Raw genomic sequence first — 15,449 nt, forward strand, 5'->3', positions numbered from 1 at the left:
AAAATTGTTTTTAAGAACACTTTTACTCGTACACTTTACTCTTGTTAATCGCATGGCATTGAATACTGTAAAATACGTGCAATTATATAGCCTACATTTTAACATGGGGATGCTTTAGGTATGATCAACTACTTTTCCTTTGTTCTATTATTCTATTTCCCCCCACAAATACTTGAAAGGATAGATTTACAATGTTTCCAGTCTGTCAAAAATAATAGGTGCCGATATGAACATTATTAAACCATTCCTTCTGTTCACCTTCCTAATGCACTTTCAATGAGAGACACAATCCAGTTTGTGCAAAATGTATTCAAAGGTCTAATTCAAAAATAAGGCTTTAGCAGTCAAATCAAGAAGCTATCTTCCAAAGTTACAACCTAGTCTTAGAATAAAATGCCCTCTGCGTTTCGCTACAGTGTTTCACCTTTGAGGGCAGTGGAATAATCATAACTTCTACAGTGTAATCTTTAAGTCTGATAACACACACAGCAACTACACAACTCATGGTCAAAATTGATTTTTAATGTTCATTACCACTTGTGCCATTTCTTGATTTCAAATTTCTGCAGTGACTTACATCCAGCAACAGGAATTGGTATCGGATACAAACAGACATATCTTGCACCATAACAGATGTTAAAAAGAGACACCACAGGAATTTACATTTCATTTACTTGAAATGTAGGTCTTGCATCACCGCTGGCTGACACAGCAGCCATACAAATGACTCAACAAGACAGAAGCAGGAGGGTGTTTGAATTTTGGTTTAAAGAATGTGACAATGAAATGTACAAAAAGACTGTTCTATATGTCCAGCAAGCAGGATGGTAAATAAATATATAAGGGGGGTAAAGCATAGAAAAAAAGGCTGAGCTGTCATAAGGTCACTTGTCAAATCTAGGATGGGTTTACCAGAAACACTTTAGTACCAACAGCATTCCATTAACTCACAATGGAAAAAAACCAGTTCATGCTGATACGGGCAGAATGCAATTAGGTAAACCCAACTTTATTTGATGTTGTAGCCTAACTAACAAACAGGCACACTTTATTGTAGAGTAAATCTTACCTATAAAAACATGGGGTACTCAAAAACCGGCACTGGGGTTACAATAATCTAAGGTTAGTGACTACAATATAAAAAAGGCTTATTCCAATTCTGTTAACATGGGACCTGCAGTATTCATCTGAAGACAAATGTTTGCATCCCTCAGATCACAATGACAGTAATATATGTGGCTGCTATTTGGCTCCTAAGTGGATAATACTATAATCAGTAGAAAGATTCCAACTTCATGCAACAATACAACAATTATTCCACAAAAAAAAAACAACTAACAAACAGAAAAAAAAGAAAAGAAAAACTTCACAGTTAGGTTTCTTCTCACATTCATACGTTATAGACCAGACATGCATGCAAGATGGGTTCGAAACTGAACACAATGCAAAAGTGACAGCTTTTATTTTGCTTGTGTTCTGGAAACTGCTTGTATAATCACGCACAGCTTGTGCTGTGGCAATAAAGTTAGGGGAGACTGATTCATCACTTGTTGATATAAGAAATGCGCTCTTTGTACCCTGTCTGAAAGGTCTAACACAATACAAGGGCAAAGGCAGACTTTGAACCATATAAATAGAAATACATAAAGTGCTTCTGTCAAAACAAACAAACAGTACAAAACAGTTTTCAAAATAGAGGTATCAAAACAATGCACTTGGGGATGTGGAGGACTCTTGTGTCAGTTGGACAACAGATGATATTCCTGCGATACATAGACAAATGGGCCGGGGTTCCTTGTTTAAAAAAAGAAAATATCGGATGAGTTAAGACATGAGTATGTAGGGGTAGTTGGCTGGGATTCAACCCAGAATGAGGCTGGACTTGCCCCCAGGGGGATTCCTGCGACCAGATGGTACTCCTCCAGCGGGATCGTCTGCTGGAGGGGCTTCCTCCTTCTGCTCTGGAACGGCTTCAGGCTCAGGAGCACTGTTTTCTGAACACACGCAGGGAGACATTTGACTATCAGTTACATTTCAATTCCATTTTAATTATAGTGTCAAATCATAACAGAGGTTATCACAGGACACTTTAGAGGTAAAGTAGGTCTAGACCACACTCTAATTTACAGAGACCTAACAATTCCCCCCAAGGGAGTGGTCTCTATAATTTTGTCACACCAATCGGAAGCTTGCCAGGTTCATCCAAACCATTTTCCTAATTGCAGACATTATGAGGGAGTAGCAACATCTTTTGCATTTCAGCAGCCTCAGCCATATCATATACTACTACTACTACTACTACTACTACTACTACCCTTTTCTCCTGCTTTATTCTAATTATAAGGTCACATATACGTATATCCTTATCTCCACATTGTTTTTAGCCGCATTGACATCGCTGCTGCCAAAAAAGCAGTCAATATTGAATTACACTGCAATACAACAACAATGCTGTTTCTTCATTTACATCTGTTCTACATGAATCATCAACAGGTGAGGATGATGACGTTTTTTTTTCTTCTGGAACATGCAGTTTTACCCTAAGTCTTTTCGCACAATATCATGTCTGTAGCCATTAAATTAATATTTAGGACCTTTTTCAAGATTTTCTTTATAAAACAATTTACCTGGAAACATTAAAAAAGTCAGCCGGAGAAAGTGTTTTAAAGCAACTCATGGATCTAAAGTTAGCTTAATTAGCCATAGCTGATTAAATCTGATGGTTACTGGCTGAGAATGAGAAACTGCTTTTGACTTCAGAAATCAAGGACCCATTGTTTATAAAAAATTAAGAAGAATTTTAGGTGGTAAACACTATTACTTTCTTAGACAAGAGAGTGTTCGTATTTTATGGTATATTTTATTATATATTATAAAATTTAGATTGCCAACTAGCACATTGACCTTCAGTTTATAGGTTAGCATTGATTAGGGGTTTCTCAGAATAGTAGACTATCAAAGCTAATAATCGACGCAGCGCAATATTGTCGAATATTCGTTCATCTGTGGGTTTAACATGGTGCAGTAATGAATAGGGGTGTGGCGAGACACTCAGCTCACGAGAATGAGATTTTAGCCCTATTTTAGAAGAAAATTTCAATTAAGAAATATGACTGGAAAAATAGTCTTTACTCAGAGAACCAAGGTTACAACGTAACCAAGCGTTTCACTGCAGCAGTAAACAAGGAAGTAGGCTGCTCTTGTATTGATTTATGACCATTTGTAGACGAACATTTCTCTTTGTTTAATATCATTAAAAGTAAAGTGAATTTCTGTTTGCACTGTTTCTAGCCTATTTTCTGTTAACACTTGCCATCTGAGGAAAGTATGTTAATAATCTGTTCTTATGACAGCTCATTTCACTGTGTGCCAGCCACTATTGATGTTTTTAAATTAACAAATAACATTCATACACTAGGGTTAGGTACCGTTCACATTTTTCCTGAAATTCGGTGCCAGTACCCAAAGGTACCTTTTTTCGATACTTTCCCTCTGTAATCATTTTTTTTTTAATTTCAGATGTAAAAATAATTCCAACCCTATTTATCCTATTTACTTAGAACATTTAGTTATTTATTTAGAATATTTTACACTCCACACAAAATAAAACCCCTCCCTCTCCCCTCCCAAAGCCATCCCAACAACCTATTAAATTGAATAATTATTGATTTCTTACACGCACTGTAATTCTTTTTCTTATATTTGTATCTTATTCTATTTTAGCCTGTATTTGTTTTCTATCTCATTTTAAATTGCTCTTTAATATTTTATGTAAAGCATTTTGTTATGTCTCCTCAAGTTTGTTAAGTGTAGTCACTCATGTCTTGTCTTCTGGTGCACTTCCTTTTTTATTTTGTATTCACTTTCCCCCTCGTTTCAGACCCTGACTTCCTCCCTTTGTGTGATTTTCCTGCCAGTGTGATTGTCTACCCCGCCCCTGATTTTTTCACCTGGTCCCCCCTACCTCTTGTATAAATAGTCCTTGTCTCCCTTTGTCTTGTGCCAGTTCGTCTTGTCTTGTCTCCATGTCAGTCTTGTCAATGTTCCAGTCAGGTTATATACGCCATTAAGTTTGTTTGATAATATCCTCCTTGTGAGCGCCTTTTGTTTAAACCATTTTTCTAGTAAAGACTTTATTTTGTTTAACTTTCAACCGTGTCTCCGAGTCCTCCAGTGTCGTGTGTCTGAGTTGTTACACATTTTGAATTGCCTTGTTGCTGAAATGTGCTATAGAAATAAAGTTACCTTGCCCTACAACCTCAGCCTGTCAGTCTGTCACCAGGGCATAGAGAACACTGCTGTACCTGTCTGTCTCAGATGAAGTGTAATGTTAACTGCACTGCGACCGCTTTCGCCTCGCCATTAATATTACATTGCAGTGAACGCTGTCTGCATGAAGTTGTGAAAAGTGTAACGACACTTGCAACCGCTTAACCGGCATTGCCGTGACTCACTGTAACCTAAACAAAATGCTGAGTAGGGCTGAACGATTTTTGAAAATAATCTAATTGTGATTTTTTTCCCAAATATTGCAATTACGATTCGATATTCGATTATTTTTTTAAGCTCTTCTGTATTATTCAACAAAGAATAATATAATAATGTATAGTATGAACACACAATTACACACAGTTAAATAGGCCTAAGTAAAAATATAGTACATATCCACACACACACACACACACACACACACACACCAGTGTAATTTTTTACAGTGCACAGAGAGGAGCTGCCTCCAGCCCCTCCCCCTCGTGAAGTTGCGTGCTGCCGAGTGCACTTGTTCAGAGAGGCTATCATTATGTTAGCTAGTTGCTGGTGTTCTTGCCATGGGATTAACTGTTCCTCCACTGTAAAAGCTCCTCCACTCCATATCTTTATAACGGAGCTAACCGCTAACCGGAGCTAACCGCTAATCAGAGCTAACCGTTGCCAACCGAGCCTTGAGTTCTGTGTGCCTGTATCCATTAACTGCATGTATAGACTCAAGCCCGAATAAAACCCATCATTTTATTAAAATGGCTGTAAAAGTTTTAAACTACAACTCAGAGTTGTTTGAATGACAGAAATCAGCTCAAGGTACAGTGTAGCGTTAGCATGCTAGTTGATGCTTTCTCTACGGAGTGCAGACTGATTGCTCTCGCGAGTCATGTGACCAAATCGCAGCCTTTGCGATTAAGAAATCGCGTTTTAACATATCGCGATATTATCGAAAATGCAATTAATCGTTCAGCCCTAATGCTGAGTCGACATAGTTTCGCTCCGTCCGCACCACATCTCTGCATGTGTGCGTGTCGGAGTCCTGCTCACTGTCAACATGCACTTACGCGCTCTCAGGTACCGAAATTTGGCACAATTTGATTTAACGTGAATCAGTCCTCGGTAGTACCCACGTAATTCGGTCGGTACCCAAAAAAGTACAGATTTTCGGCACCTAACCCTATATACACTTCACAAAATTTGGGGATTATAATGTTTATTTGATGTTTTATCATGTTTTATATATATCACACTTACTATTTATCAACTTTTGGGCAGTAGTTTATGATCACTAAACTACAGTATTCGTTAATGCACTAGCATTGATTTACTTTACTAAAATAACCTAAATATTGGGCATATATGTATGTATTTATACAGGTATATAATGCACGTGCATCTGTACATTTGTACATGTATTAAGGCATATGGTGTGTGACGTGATATTGATGATGACGTATCACATATCTATTCTTACACCAGTGGTTACAACTTGGTGATGTAACCAGAAAAAAACAGATGCTTACCATAATCACGTACAGAATTTTCTCCATCCTACAAAAAAACAAGTAGAAAATAAATGTTAAGTATTTCATCAGCCTTCAGAGACCATAACAATTAAATTCTGTACTCAAATCACACTCAAATCAGTCTTGTTGAAAAACCACACATACACTCAATGATAAAATGTGAGTAGGTATTACTTGAATGTCATCTGGTAATGTTCCTATGTAATTGATACACAAGCTACCTTTAAGACCACAAGTGAAGATCTAAAAAAAATAAATAGATACTTGAAATCATGTGGACTTGGACAGTTGCTTCCCTATATGTTTGTCTGCCCTCAGGTTTCACTTAATTTCTTCCAACCACAACTCATGATCTGACTCTTGATCTTACTGTGGCGGGGGCGTCTGCAGATTGGTTGCTTGCCTGGTTCCCTCCTCTCCTCAGGGGGGCTGATGACTCACCACAAAGCACACCTGTGGGCTTCCCACCTAGAAGGACAAGGAGACACGATGGCTCAGATAAAAAGGCTGTCACATAGGTGGTGCAGAGACAAAATCCAATAAATGCTCAGTTTCTTTATATAGAGACAATGTCATGGTGACATACAGTATGTCAGATCATTACAACACTGAATTTCCTCTATCAAATAAGTTTGGCTCACCTGACTTTAACCTTGAACTATTTTGTTGTTTTTTTGTTGTTGCATTCCCAGATCTCAGCAATTACCTTGGCAAGTACAATACTGTTATTAATGAGAGGGATTATAGCTGTCAACGGGTTGTAATAAACCGGAGTAATTTGGATCTCGATATTGTCATAGTCTACTTTTATAAAAAATAAAGGGCATGTAAAATCTTAAATGTAATGGCGAAGAATGTTGTTCAAATGAAGGACTGACGTTAAAGAAAAATGGTAATGCTAGAAAAGGTTATCCACAGTGGACAATAACAAGGACAACTGGCAACTGATCTTCCTCTCCTGATAAACCTCTGCAAACTGAGTAGCTGGATCATAATTTACTGGATATGATCTAATTATAAAATGATTAACTGGTCATAAAACGAATAACCCGGTGAGGTGAAACATTACTGTAGTTGTTAAAATAAAGCTGCCAGCGAACTGATTAGGTTCACAGGGTAGGATTCCATAGAGACTGACGGAGAGTCAGGGGTCATCAGAGAGGGCCCATACCCTCTGTCACAAAGTAGGACACTCTCAAACTCATCATTTAGTAGACACATTGTTTTTTTCTGACTAAAAAGACTAAAGGTGCTTTCAGACAGCAAGCAGTTACATTGTCAACAGGCTGCAAATCCTGTCTTAACCATCCTGCCACATAGATCCTACTAACAGATATACAAAATCCCGCAGACAATATCAGACCACATTAGGACTTCATTAAAAAAAGTCTGTGATGTATGAAAAAAAAGTCTGTGTACTATATTTTCTTAAATCTCAGCTTTCAAAAATACTTAGGTAGGTATATTAGTACAGTAACCTGAGTTTCCGCGAGAAAAAATTGGTGCCGGTCATGTTACCTGTAAGGTTTAATTTTACCGGTCAAATATTTTCTGTGTTTATTGCGCTTAAAAACAATTGATAGGCAGGCTATACTGTATATAAAGAATAATGTCATCAAGGGATGTAGATTCATACTATTTTTATTGAAATGTAGGCTCCTTGCTACAGGCAGAGAGGGCAAAAGAATTAAATCAATGCATATAATTGTGCCGATCTTAATTAAAATAGGCCTATTTTCCATTTGCTAGGCTGAGGAATTAAAACAACACAAACTACAGTACTTGCAAACTGGCTCATAAAATTATCAAGTGCCGACTTGAATCAAAATAATTTTAAACAAGTGTCTTTCTGCAACTCGCGATGCGCATAAGCCTCTGCCTTCCCCAAGGCGACTTCGCTGCGCTGTTTTGATGCGGATCTGAAGGGAGAAGCCTCTCTCTGCTGGCACACTGGAGACAGGTTTTACACAGGCTACCTTGGCCAGTTTGACCCACTCTGGATAGATGTTACCGTAATCCCAATAAGTACCTTGCAGGCTGTTGAGAAAGTCAAGCCTCCGTAACCACGGAGAGCAGTCATCATATAGCATCTCGATGTGCGTCTGTGTCATTAACGTTAATGAGAGGGGCTGTAGCTGGTGCTGACTCGTCCTCGCTGGCAATTTCTTGGCTTCATATACGTTAGACCGGCCGCTGCTTGATGTTATGTAGTAATTCACAATATTTCCCTGTTTCGCCAGGGCTTGGGCTTTGACTTTCCCGCTTGCTTGGTGCCGTTTGTTGTAAATCTATGATACTCTTCTGCATTCAATCAGAGCGAGAACGCGACATGTAGTTTTTCCTTTATTGCATACGCTACAGTCTAAAGTCATTTCTAAATGAAAAAATATGATTGTTCATTGTTTTATTAGAACGAAAGATATGAAAACCACTGTAGCCTATTTTAACACAATTCAAATTGTGCAGAGGGAATTATTTCCACCGACCATTCTGACTGGAGACAATTCACATTTTCGGTCCTCATCATTTTTTTTATGGTAATTACCGGAAAACGGAAACTTAAGACAGTAACAGCGCACTGTGCAGCTTTGAAAACAAATACATACATTGATCTAAATTAAGTGCAAACATAACACACAATGATGTATTACAAGTATATACAACATTTCAATTTAGGCTTCATCTCCATCGACATGGTGATGTTTTGATCATGATCAGAGAAAATACAGTTGTTATACTTGGTGACAATCTTCAGTGTAAACATGAAGAGCACTTTAATTTTCTCTAAATATTAAAATCAGATGCTAGACTAGAGCATGGCGTCAGCGTGTTCACAGGGTTTGTGGAATTTCCCAGAAACAATGTACATGTAACTTTTGTGTCTAGTCATAAGAGGTAATTGAAAGGTCCCTCTAGTGGAACTATCCTGACAACTGCAGTCCACTGACATAATGGCCTGACCTTATGACCCCCATTATGCTGGACTTTTCTTTGTAAGCAAGTTGCTCCTGCACTTCCTACTAGTTCACTATTGTGCTTTGGGAAATTTTCTGATGTTGGAAATTCCTCTTTCATACTAAATGTCTTTCTGACAATAACTCTGTTCACACTGTCTAATAAAACATGCAGTCATGTCCTGCTGTATAACATTTTTCCATTTGAACCCCCGGCTGTTTTGGTTCCATTTTCAATCCTGTTATGTGCACTTATTGTCACTACATAGCTTAACAAGGCAAGCCATTGTTATTTTCACAATAAGTAATGCTACTCAGAATGCTATTATTTGGCATGAGTGTGGGACTATGCATGATCTACGACCCTTTTTAGCAGGGAGCATATGGATTTAGAAATATGTTGGATTTACTGATCATGGCCAAAAGTTTTATCACACAGAAAGTATCTGTATATTGATAGGTACATATGATGTGTGTTTCTGGGGCAATTAACCCTGCCACCATTTTTGAAAGAGTTTCTGATATTCATCATTTGTCCGCCTCTCGGAACAAATGTTTCTGTTGTACCAATCCACGCCAATTTAATATTGCAACTGAATGACACATACCAGTTGGGTTCATTCCTTGCCTTGACAAGGATAGAGGGATTTTTTTGATTGTATATGTACCTATTTGATTCATACTTGTATCCTGAACTGGTATATGAGATATGTACCGTACACACTTAGTTTATCCTTTTTGACATTTTTTTGACACCATATTTACCTACAGTATGGTGTTGTTTGTCTTTATAAATCTTACATGGTGAAAGTCTGAGTGAGTACAAGTGAACGGTGACAGTAACTCAAGTTTTTTTTTTAAATCCTTTAAACCTGTCAATAAGACTTTCTGGTGTGCAAGAGCTTTATCTTACCTGTCAACAGTGAAGCAAATAGAAGAGAAGCCGAGAGGTAGAAATTACATTTACTCAAGTAGTGTTCTTAAAATAATTTACTTAGAGTACTGAAGTTTTACATTAGTATATCCATTTTGAGATTTTTGAATGATACTTATACTTAAAGAATAGCTGGAAGCCCCATTTGGGTGAAATTGTGATTTGACCATAGTGAGCATACAAACAGGGAGCGCAGATGTGAATTATGCTGCAGGAATGATTGGCAAAGTTACAAGTTTATGTTCAAGGTTCATATACTGTTGGTTAGGAGTAAGAGAAGAAGGAAATGTCAGAGGGAGAACGTGTGAAAGCTTCAATATGCATTAAGCCTGTGACCACGTAGAATCTCTTTAAATATCGTCTGTATTATTATAATTTATGTATAATTTCTTTTTTTTTGGAAAGACAAAATATTTCCTTTTGTTTAAGCCAATTCAGTAAGGCTGTTACACTGGACTGTCTTAATAAACATTCACTATTAAATATTTTCTTATGTAGTTATTAGGGATGCAACGATTATAGATTTTGTTGGTACGATTATAGTCTGAAAAATAATCACAGGTTCACGATTATTATGCATTAATTAATTTCACTGCTAATGTATGAAATCACATGAACACTCTAGATTTGTCATTTATTGCTGCCTTTTGGAACAGAAATGACACAGTAACGGTTTTGAATGTTTTGAAAATGATTATTTATATGATCAATCATCAACCTTTTTATTTAAATTCATCTGAAAAGATTAGAGACTATAGATACTGTAGAGGTGAATCAGTCACATCACAAACACAGGCCAAGTTGGCAACACTAGTGCTGTCCTTCGGGCCCTCAAAAAGCTAAAAACGGCCCGGCTAGCTGTTATGTCTAAAAGTTGGAGGAGCTGCTAGACCAGATGCACCTTTCACAGGGAGATTCACAGCATGTCGCCAAGGAATAAATGCCATGGAGGGCTCTCTCTGCAGCCTTATGTCCCCCAGGGGATGAAGAGGAGTAAGTAGGCTAAGTTACGTTGAGTGGTAACATCAGTGACATGTTTGAGCTGTTGTGCAGTTTTGCCTCTTAACGTTAACGTTATCATCAGTGCACTCACTGTAAATGCAAATGTCGGCTCCTGACTCGTTGCTGTTAACTGTAACGTTACCGTTAACATTAAACAGGCCAACGTTAGCAGACAGTTAACAACAATGTTAATAAACAGGGGCTGGCTCTGCTCTGTGTTTTCCTGGTGTTTGCCAACTTTATGCAACGTTAAAAAATTGCAGCAGTAAGTTATCCCACCACGGGGAGCCTTTGTACATCACTCTGACAGTCAATACTCGTGGTGACTGGACCGGCGTCTGATGTGCCGTGTGTGTGCGCAAACGCGAACGTTTATGTTGTCAAGGAGGTTAAATAAGAACTGCACACACTGCTACACATAACGTGCAGTCAGTTAACACTCGGTGTAGCGGAGCCTTTAAAATTAATTAAAAGTGACATTTTAAAGCGCGGTTAATAGTGAAATTGGTTAACCGCTGCATCCCTAGTAGTTATGCAGGTAATTACTGTTTACAGCTCCTTGCTGACGTAAGGCCACTCTTGTTTGCTTAAACTTAGAATTGGGCCTTTAATAAAATGTTTATTATTATTACAATTACCCTGCACTCATTTACACTTTTTCACCATATAGGTAAAAATGGCAGTGGAAAGATTTTGTCTTGCCGCAACAAACACACAAACATCCTTCAACTGGCTACTTTTCCATTTGAATAGCAACTCAAAACTCTTTGACATAGGCTTCCTGGTTGATAAACCATCACCTTAGTGATATAGAATCCAGGCGGATGCCATTATAATGTCATCCAACTTTGCACATGCCACTGACAGAAAAGCTACTTTGATGAGATTCTGGGAAAGCCAGATGTAGTTAAAGCTGCTAAACCACTATCAACTTGACACCTGACTAACATTATGACATCACTGGCAGACAGTGGTAAACAAATATGGCCACACCCTACCAGCCTATAAATACATTTACTAGAAAAGGCCAAGCTTGCCATGAAATCTGTCCACTTTGTGTGTTACAATTTATATTCATTGCATATAATAATACACTTATATTTCATATTGAAAATCTAGACATGTCAAATTGGAAAAAATAAGCCCTTTGTCACAGGAAATAGACAGAAAAGAATTGTTGATCCATTTCAGCTATTTTAGCACTCAACAAAGTCTGAAACCAGACCTGAGCTGGCCTATGCAATGCACAGTACAGTGAAAGCTACTTGGCTTATGACCTTAAAATTGGTGCTTTTGGTGGCAGAGTTGGATCAGTGGGTAGAGCAGGCGCACATATACTGTGAGGTTTATGCCTCGACGCAGAGGTCCAGGGTTCGAATCTGACCTGTGACGATTTCCTGCATGTCTTCCCCCTCTCTCTCAAATACAGACGGAAAAGCCCCAAAACAATTTTCAAAAAAGAATTGGTGCTTTTGTTCTAGAAAATGAAGAACCACTGCACTAGATCACAAAGGCATCACTTTTACTTCCAAATTTGTTTCAATTCCTCTTTTGGTAACCTTTTACTGTGTGTCATTCTACATTTAGAGAAGGACCTGAAACCCTAGCAGTGGGCAATAATGACCAGCCATAATATAAGGTTATAAAACATTGTATTGGAGTTCTCAGCCTTTTGTTATTCCTCTTAGAAATATACTTTTTAAATTCTAAAATAAACCTTGTGATCTAACAAGGACTTGAGGCAGCTCATTTCTACCTACTTATTTAGATCTCTGCAGGGTTGAGAAGATCTTGATTAATAGAGAAACACCAGTGATTAAATATCTAATGACAGCCTGAAAGAGAAATCAATTCATCATTTGGGCACCTAAACCTAAACCTATCACCACTGGAGACAGCAAATGTTATTCTTACGTATTGCAGATGCCCCAAAAAATAATTCTAAAAAAAAAAAAAAAAAAAAAAATGAGATGGATATGAGAAATTGAGTGGTAAGCTTTCACAGTAAAGCAACACTTGTTTGAAGAAGAGGTAGATTGTACCTGGTGGATTGTTCCTTCGATTGGCATAGGGGTCCTCTGGCTCAGCGAAAACACTGGAGGCCATCTTGTCTTTCCGGACGGGAGGCTTCTTCTCATCTGCACCAAATGTAATGTTGGAGGCGCCACCAGGAGGGCGCAAAACCCTGGAAAGATAGAGATGGTCTGAACTGTTGCTGAAAGCTGGATCGTACTAGCTGATCGTACTGGAGCGTCTCCTCTCCATTCTAAAACTGAATCATAAAAAATAACCTACCTAAATGCTGTGGTTCAGACTAGGGGTGTGCATAATTAATCAGTGACAAATTATTCTTCATTCACACTCATGTCAATAAAGGTCAAAATCATTTTTATTTTGCGTCATTTAACAATGCTTTTGGATGAAATGTAATGTCAGATGTTTCAACTCATCATTAGGATTGGGCATCGAGAACCGATTCCTACTTGGAATCATTTCAAAAATTACGATTCCAGTAGAATCGTTTCTTTATTGGAATCGTTTAGAGGATTCGGTTTCAAATCCGATCATCGCTTCCCAATTTAATATTATAATGCGCAAGTTTTGGTTTCCGTAGCGGCCAGGCGCTTGTTGTGTTGCAGCCTTGGAGCGCAGTAAGCGGCGCTCTAGTCTGGCTTTATTTTACATTGAAAAAGCTGTAAAACTGCAAACCCCCATTGAATCAAAATAAAACTTTCCTCTTATTTGTGAAAACAGGCATGTGACCCGTTTCAACGAAGAATCGGAATTGGAATCAGAATTGTTAAATCCAAATGATTCCCAACCCTACTCATCATCTATCTTTGCACTGTCTGGGCAGCCAGATTCAAGTGGGTCGCTGCCGAGACACAAAGTCACGTCAGACATGTCATTAATGTTTCACACTGAACTTTAAATTACTTGTGGAATACAAGAGCATTACCTATAATGTGTCTATGTGGACTTTATATGCAGACTACTATTGTTCCACATATAGTTAGTATTATCGGTGACAGTGAGAATGTCATTATTACAGGTGTTTCTGATTTTTTTTATGTCATTTATATCAACAAGGGTAGACTAAATATTAAGAACACCTCTCAGTATAATGCAATACAGTTCAACAGCACCACAAACTACAGCTTTAAAAATGACCTATGAGGGTAGGATTTATTGCAGGCCTGTTGGATTAGACTGCACCATTCTTATCTAGGTGCCTATTAAACTGACAACGGTTTATGCTTTGGGATACAGTTTACACTGTTATATATCAATATTGATCATGTGATTTCCTCTCAAATTGAAAGGTAACACTAAATAGGGCTTTCACACAATTGGTCCAATGTATTTCTGTATTTTACATTACTCACATTGCTTTGAGTACTGTCGCGCTATGATCGAATTTACCATAATAGCCATATATTACTTGACTAAAAAACCTCAATCGCTCATTTAAACATCGTGGATTTTAAATATGCATCCTTACAGTTTTATATGCGTGGAATATCAGCGAACGTGGATTCCTTTAACTGCATCTCTATGTGATGTGATGAAAAATATACATGTGGCTCGGGTTATTGTCAGGTGTTAATTTATTATCCAGCTGTAACGTTAACATGGCCCTCGCCTCAATGGGGCCCTATGGAGGGCAGACTAAAAAAGATGTCTTATTGTACTTCACTGATCATCTCGATTACTGATCTGAAATCCATGGGGGCCCCACCCAACTGGAATGACAGATCTGAAAGATATTTAGTTTCCAGACAATGAACACGAAAAAGCAATACGGAAATATACAGGTAAAAGGCCTACACTTAACACTAATGTTAGTCTGTAACGTTCCTTGCTAGCTAAGGAGCTTTGCTACAAAAGGGAGGGTACATGTGTGCTATCTTGCTAGCTAACGTAAGAAAATGGGAATGGTCCATCCCAACAGACACAACGGGAAGGTGTGGTACCGAGCTGTCTCTAAGCATCGTCGCCCCATGCTTAGCTAGTTTCAAGAATTTCGAAGCGGTTAGGTAATAATTACATGCAGGGGTAGGAGCAAAAATGTCTTAAATTTTAGGGTGAACCTTGTAGCGTTGAGGTTAACGTCAGAGGATGCTGGACTTGTGGGCATCATGGTGGCTAACGGGTTACGGAACGGTCTGAAAGACGCATTTTTACCTGGAACTGCTTTTAGAGCCGGGCTCCATCCCTTGATATGTCGTGGTCGTCGTCATTTTTGCACAAGAAGTCGTAAAATATGTATCAATCTTACAGGTTACACGCGAATAACACTTTCATTAGCAGCACCTCATCATTGTCTATCCTAGCCGGTGGTTCCCAATAATCAACCTGCCTCCAGTCTGAGTGGACAAGACTGTCTTAAGTGACCAGAAGGAGATGTCTCACTTCCGGTCAGATTTTCAAAATAAACTGTGCGAACCTGACAAATAAAATATTATGGCGTTTTTTAAAATCATAATAAAATTAAATCAAATCATATGTAAATACTTGTTAAAGGATTGCATAATTAACGCTAAGTGGCATTTCTTTATGACCCTGTACTTTAACAAAGGTGACACATTTGGATTGTAATTTGAAAGCAAAAACGTATTTCCGGTCTTTCTCTACTTATTTCGGCCGTTCCTTCTCTTAGTACATCCCTGGGTTTGGTTCATTTATATAGTCTATGAGTTTGACACAGAAGTGCGGGTGCGACAGAAACCATGGCGGAGAGGGTGCCTCTATTATAGCCACAGCGTGGAAGTG

At 38.3% G+C, this 15,449-nt stretch overlaps 1 protein-coding gene across 1 annotated transcript; it reads right to left on the reverse strand.

Annotated features, from left to right (window-relative positions):
* Positions 1–501: 501 nt before the first annotated feature.
* Positions 502–15,117, reverse strand: jpt1a (Jupiter microtubule associated homolog 1a). The gene is made up of 5 exons (XM_031289122.2): positions 14,862–15,117; positions 12,719–12,861; positions 6,157–6,254; positions 5,784–5,811; positions 502–1,994 (listed from the first exon to the last, which is right to left on the reverse strand). The coding sequence occupies exons 1-5, from the start codon at positions 14,915–14,917 to the stop codon at positions 1,861–1,863; spliced, it is 459 nt and encodes a 152-aa protein (XP_031144982.1). The 5' UTR covers positions 14,918–15,117; the 3' UTR covers positions 502–1,860.
* Positions 15,118–15,449: the final 332 nt, after the last annotated feature.

This window comes from Sander lucioperca, chromosome 4, assembly GCF_008315115.2.
Source record: "Sander lucioperca isolate FBNREF2018 chromosome 4, SLUC_FBN_1.2, whole genome shotgun sequence".
NCBI classification, from domain to species: Eukaryota; Metazoa; Chordata; class Actinopteri; order Perciformes; family Percidae; genus Sander; species Sander lucioperca.

Coding starts and splice junctions, on each gene's coding strand:
- jpt1a (XM_031289122.2), bottom strand. CDS start 14,917: ATGACGACGACCACGACATATCAAGGGATGGAGCCCGGCTCTAAAAGC. Junction 12,862..14,861: donor GGCTCTAAAAGCAGTTCCAG/GTAAAAATGCGT, acceptor CTATCTTTCCAG/GGTTTTGCGCCCTCCTGGTG. Junction 5,812..6,156: donor CTGCAGACGCCCCCGCCACA/GTAAGATCAAGA, acceptor GTTTTTTTGTAG/GATGGAGAAAATTCTGTACG.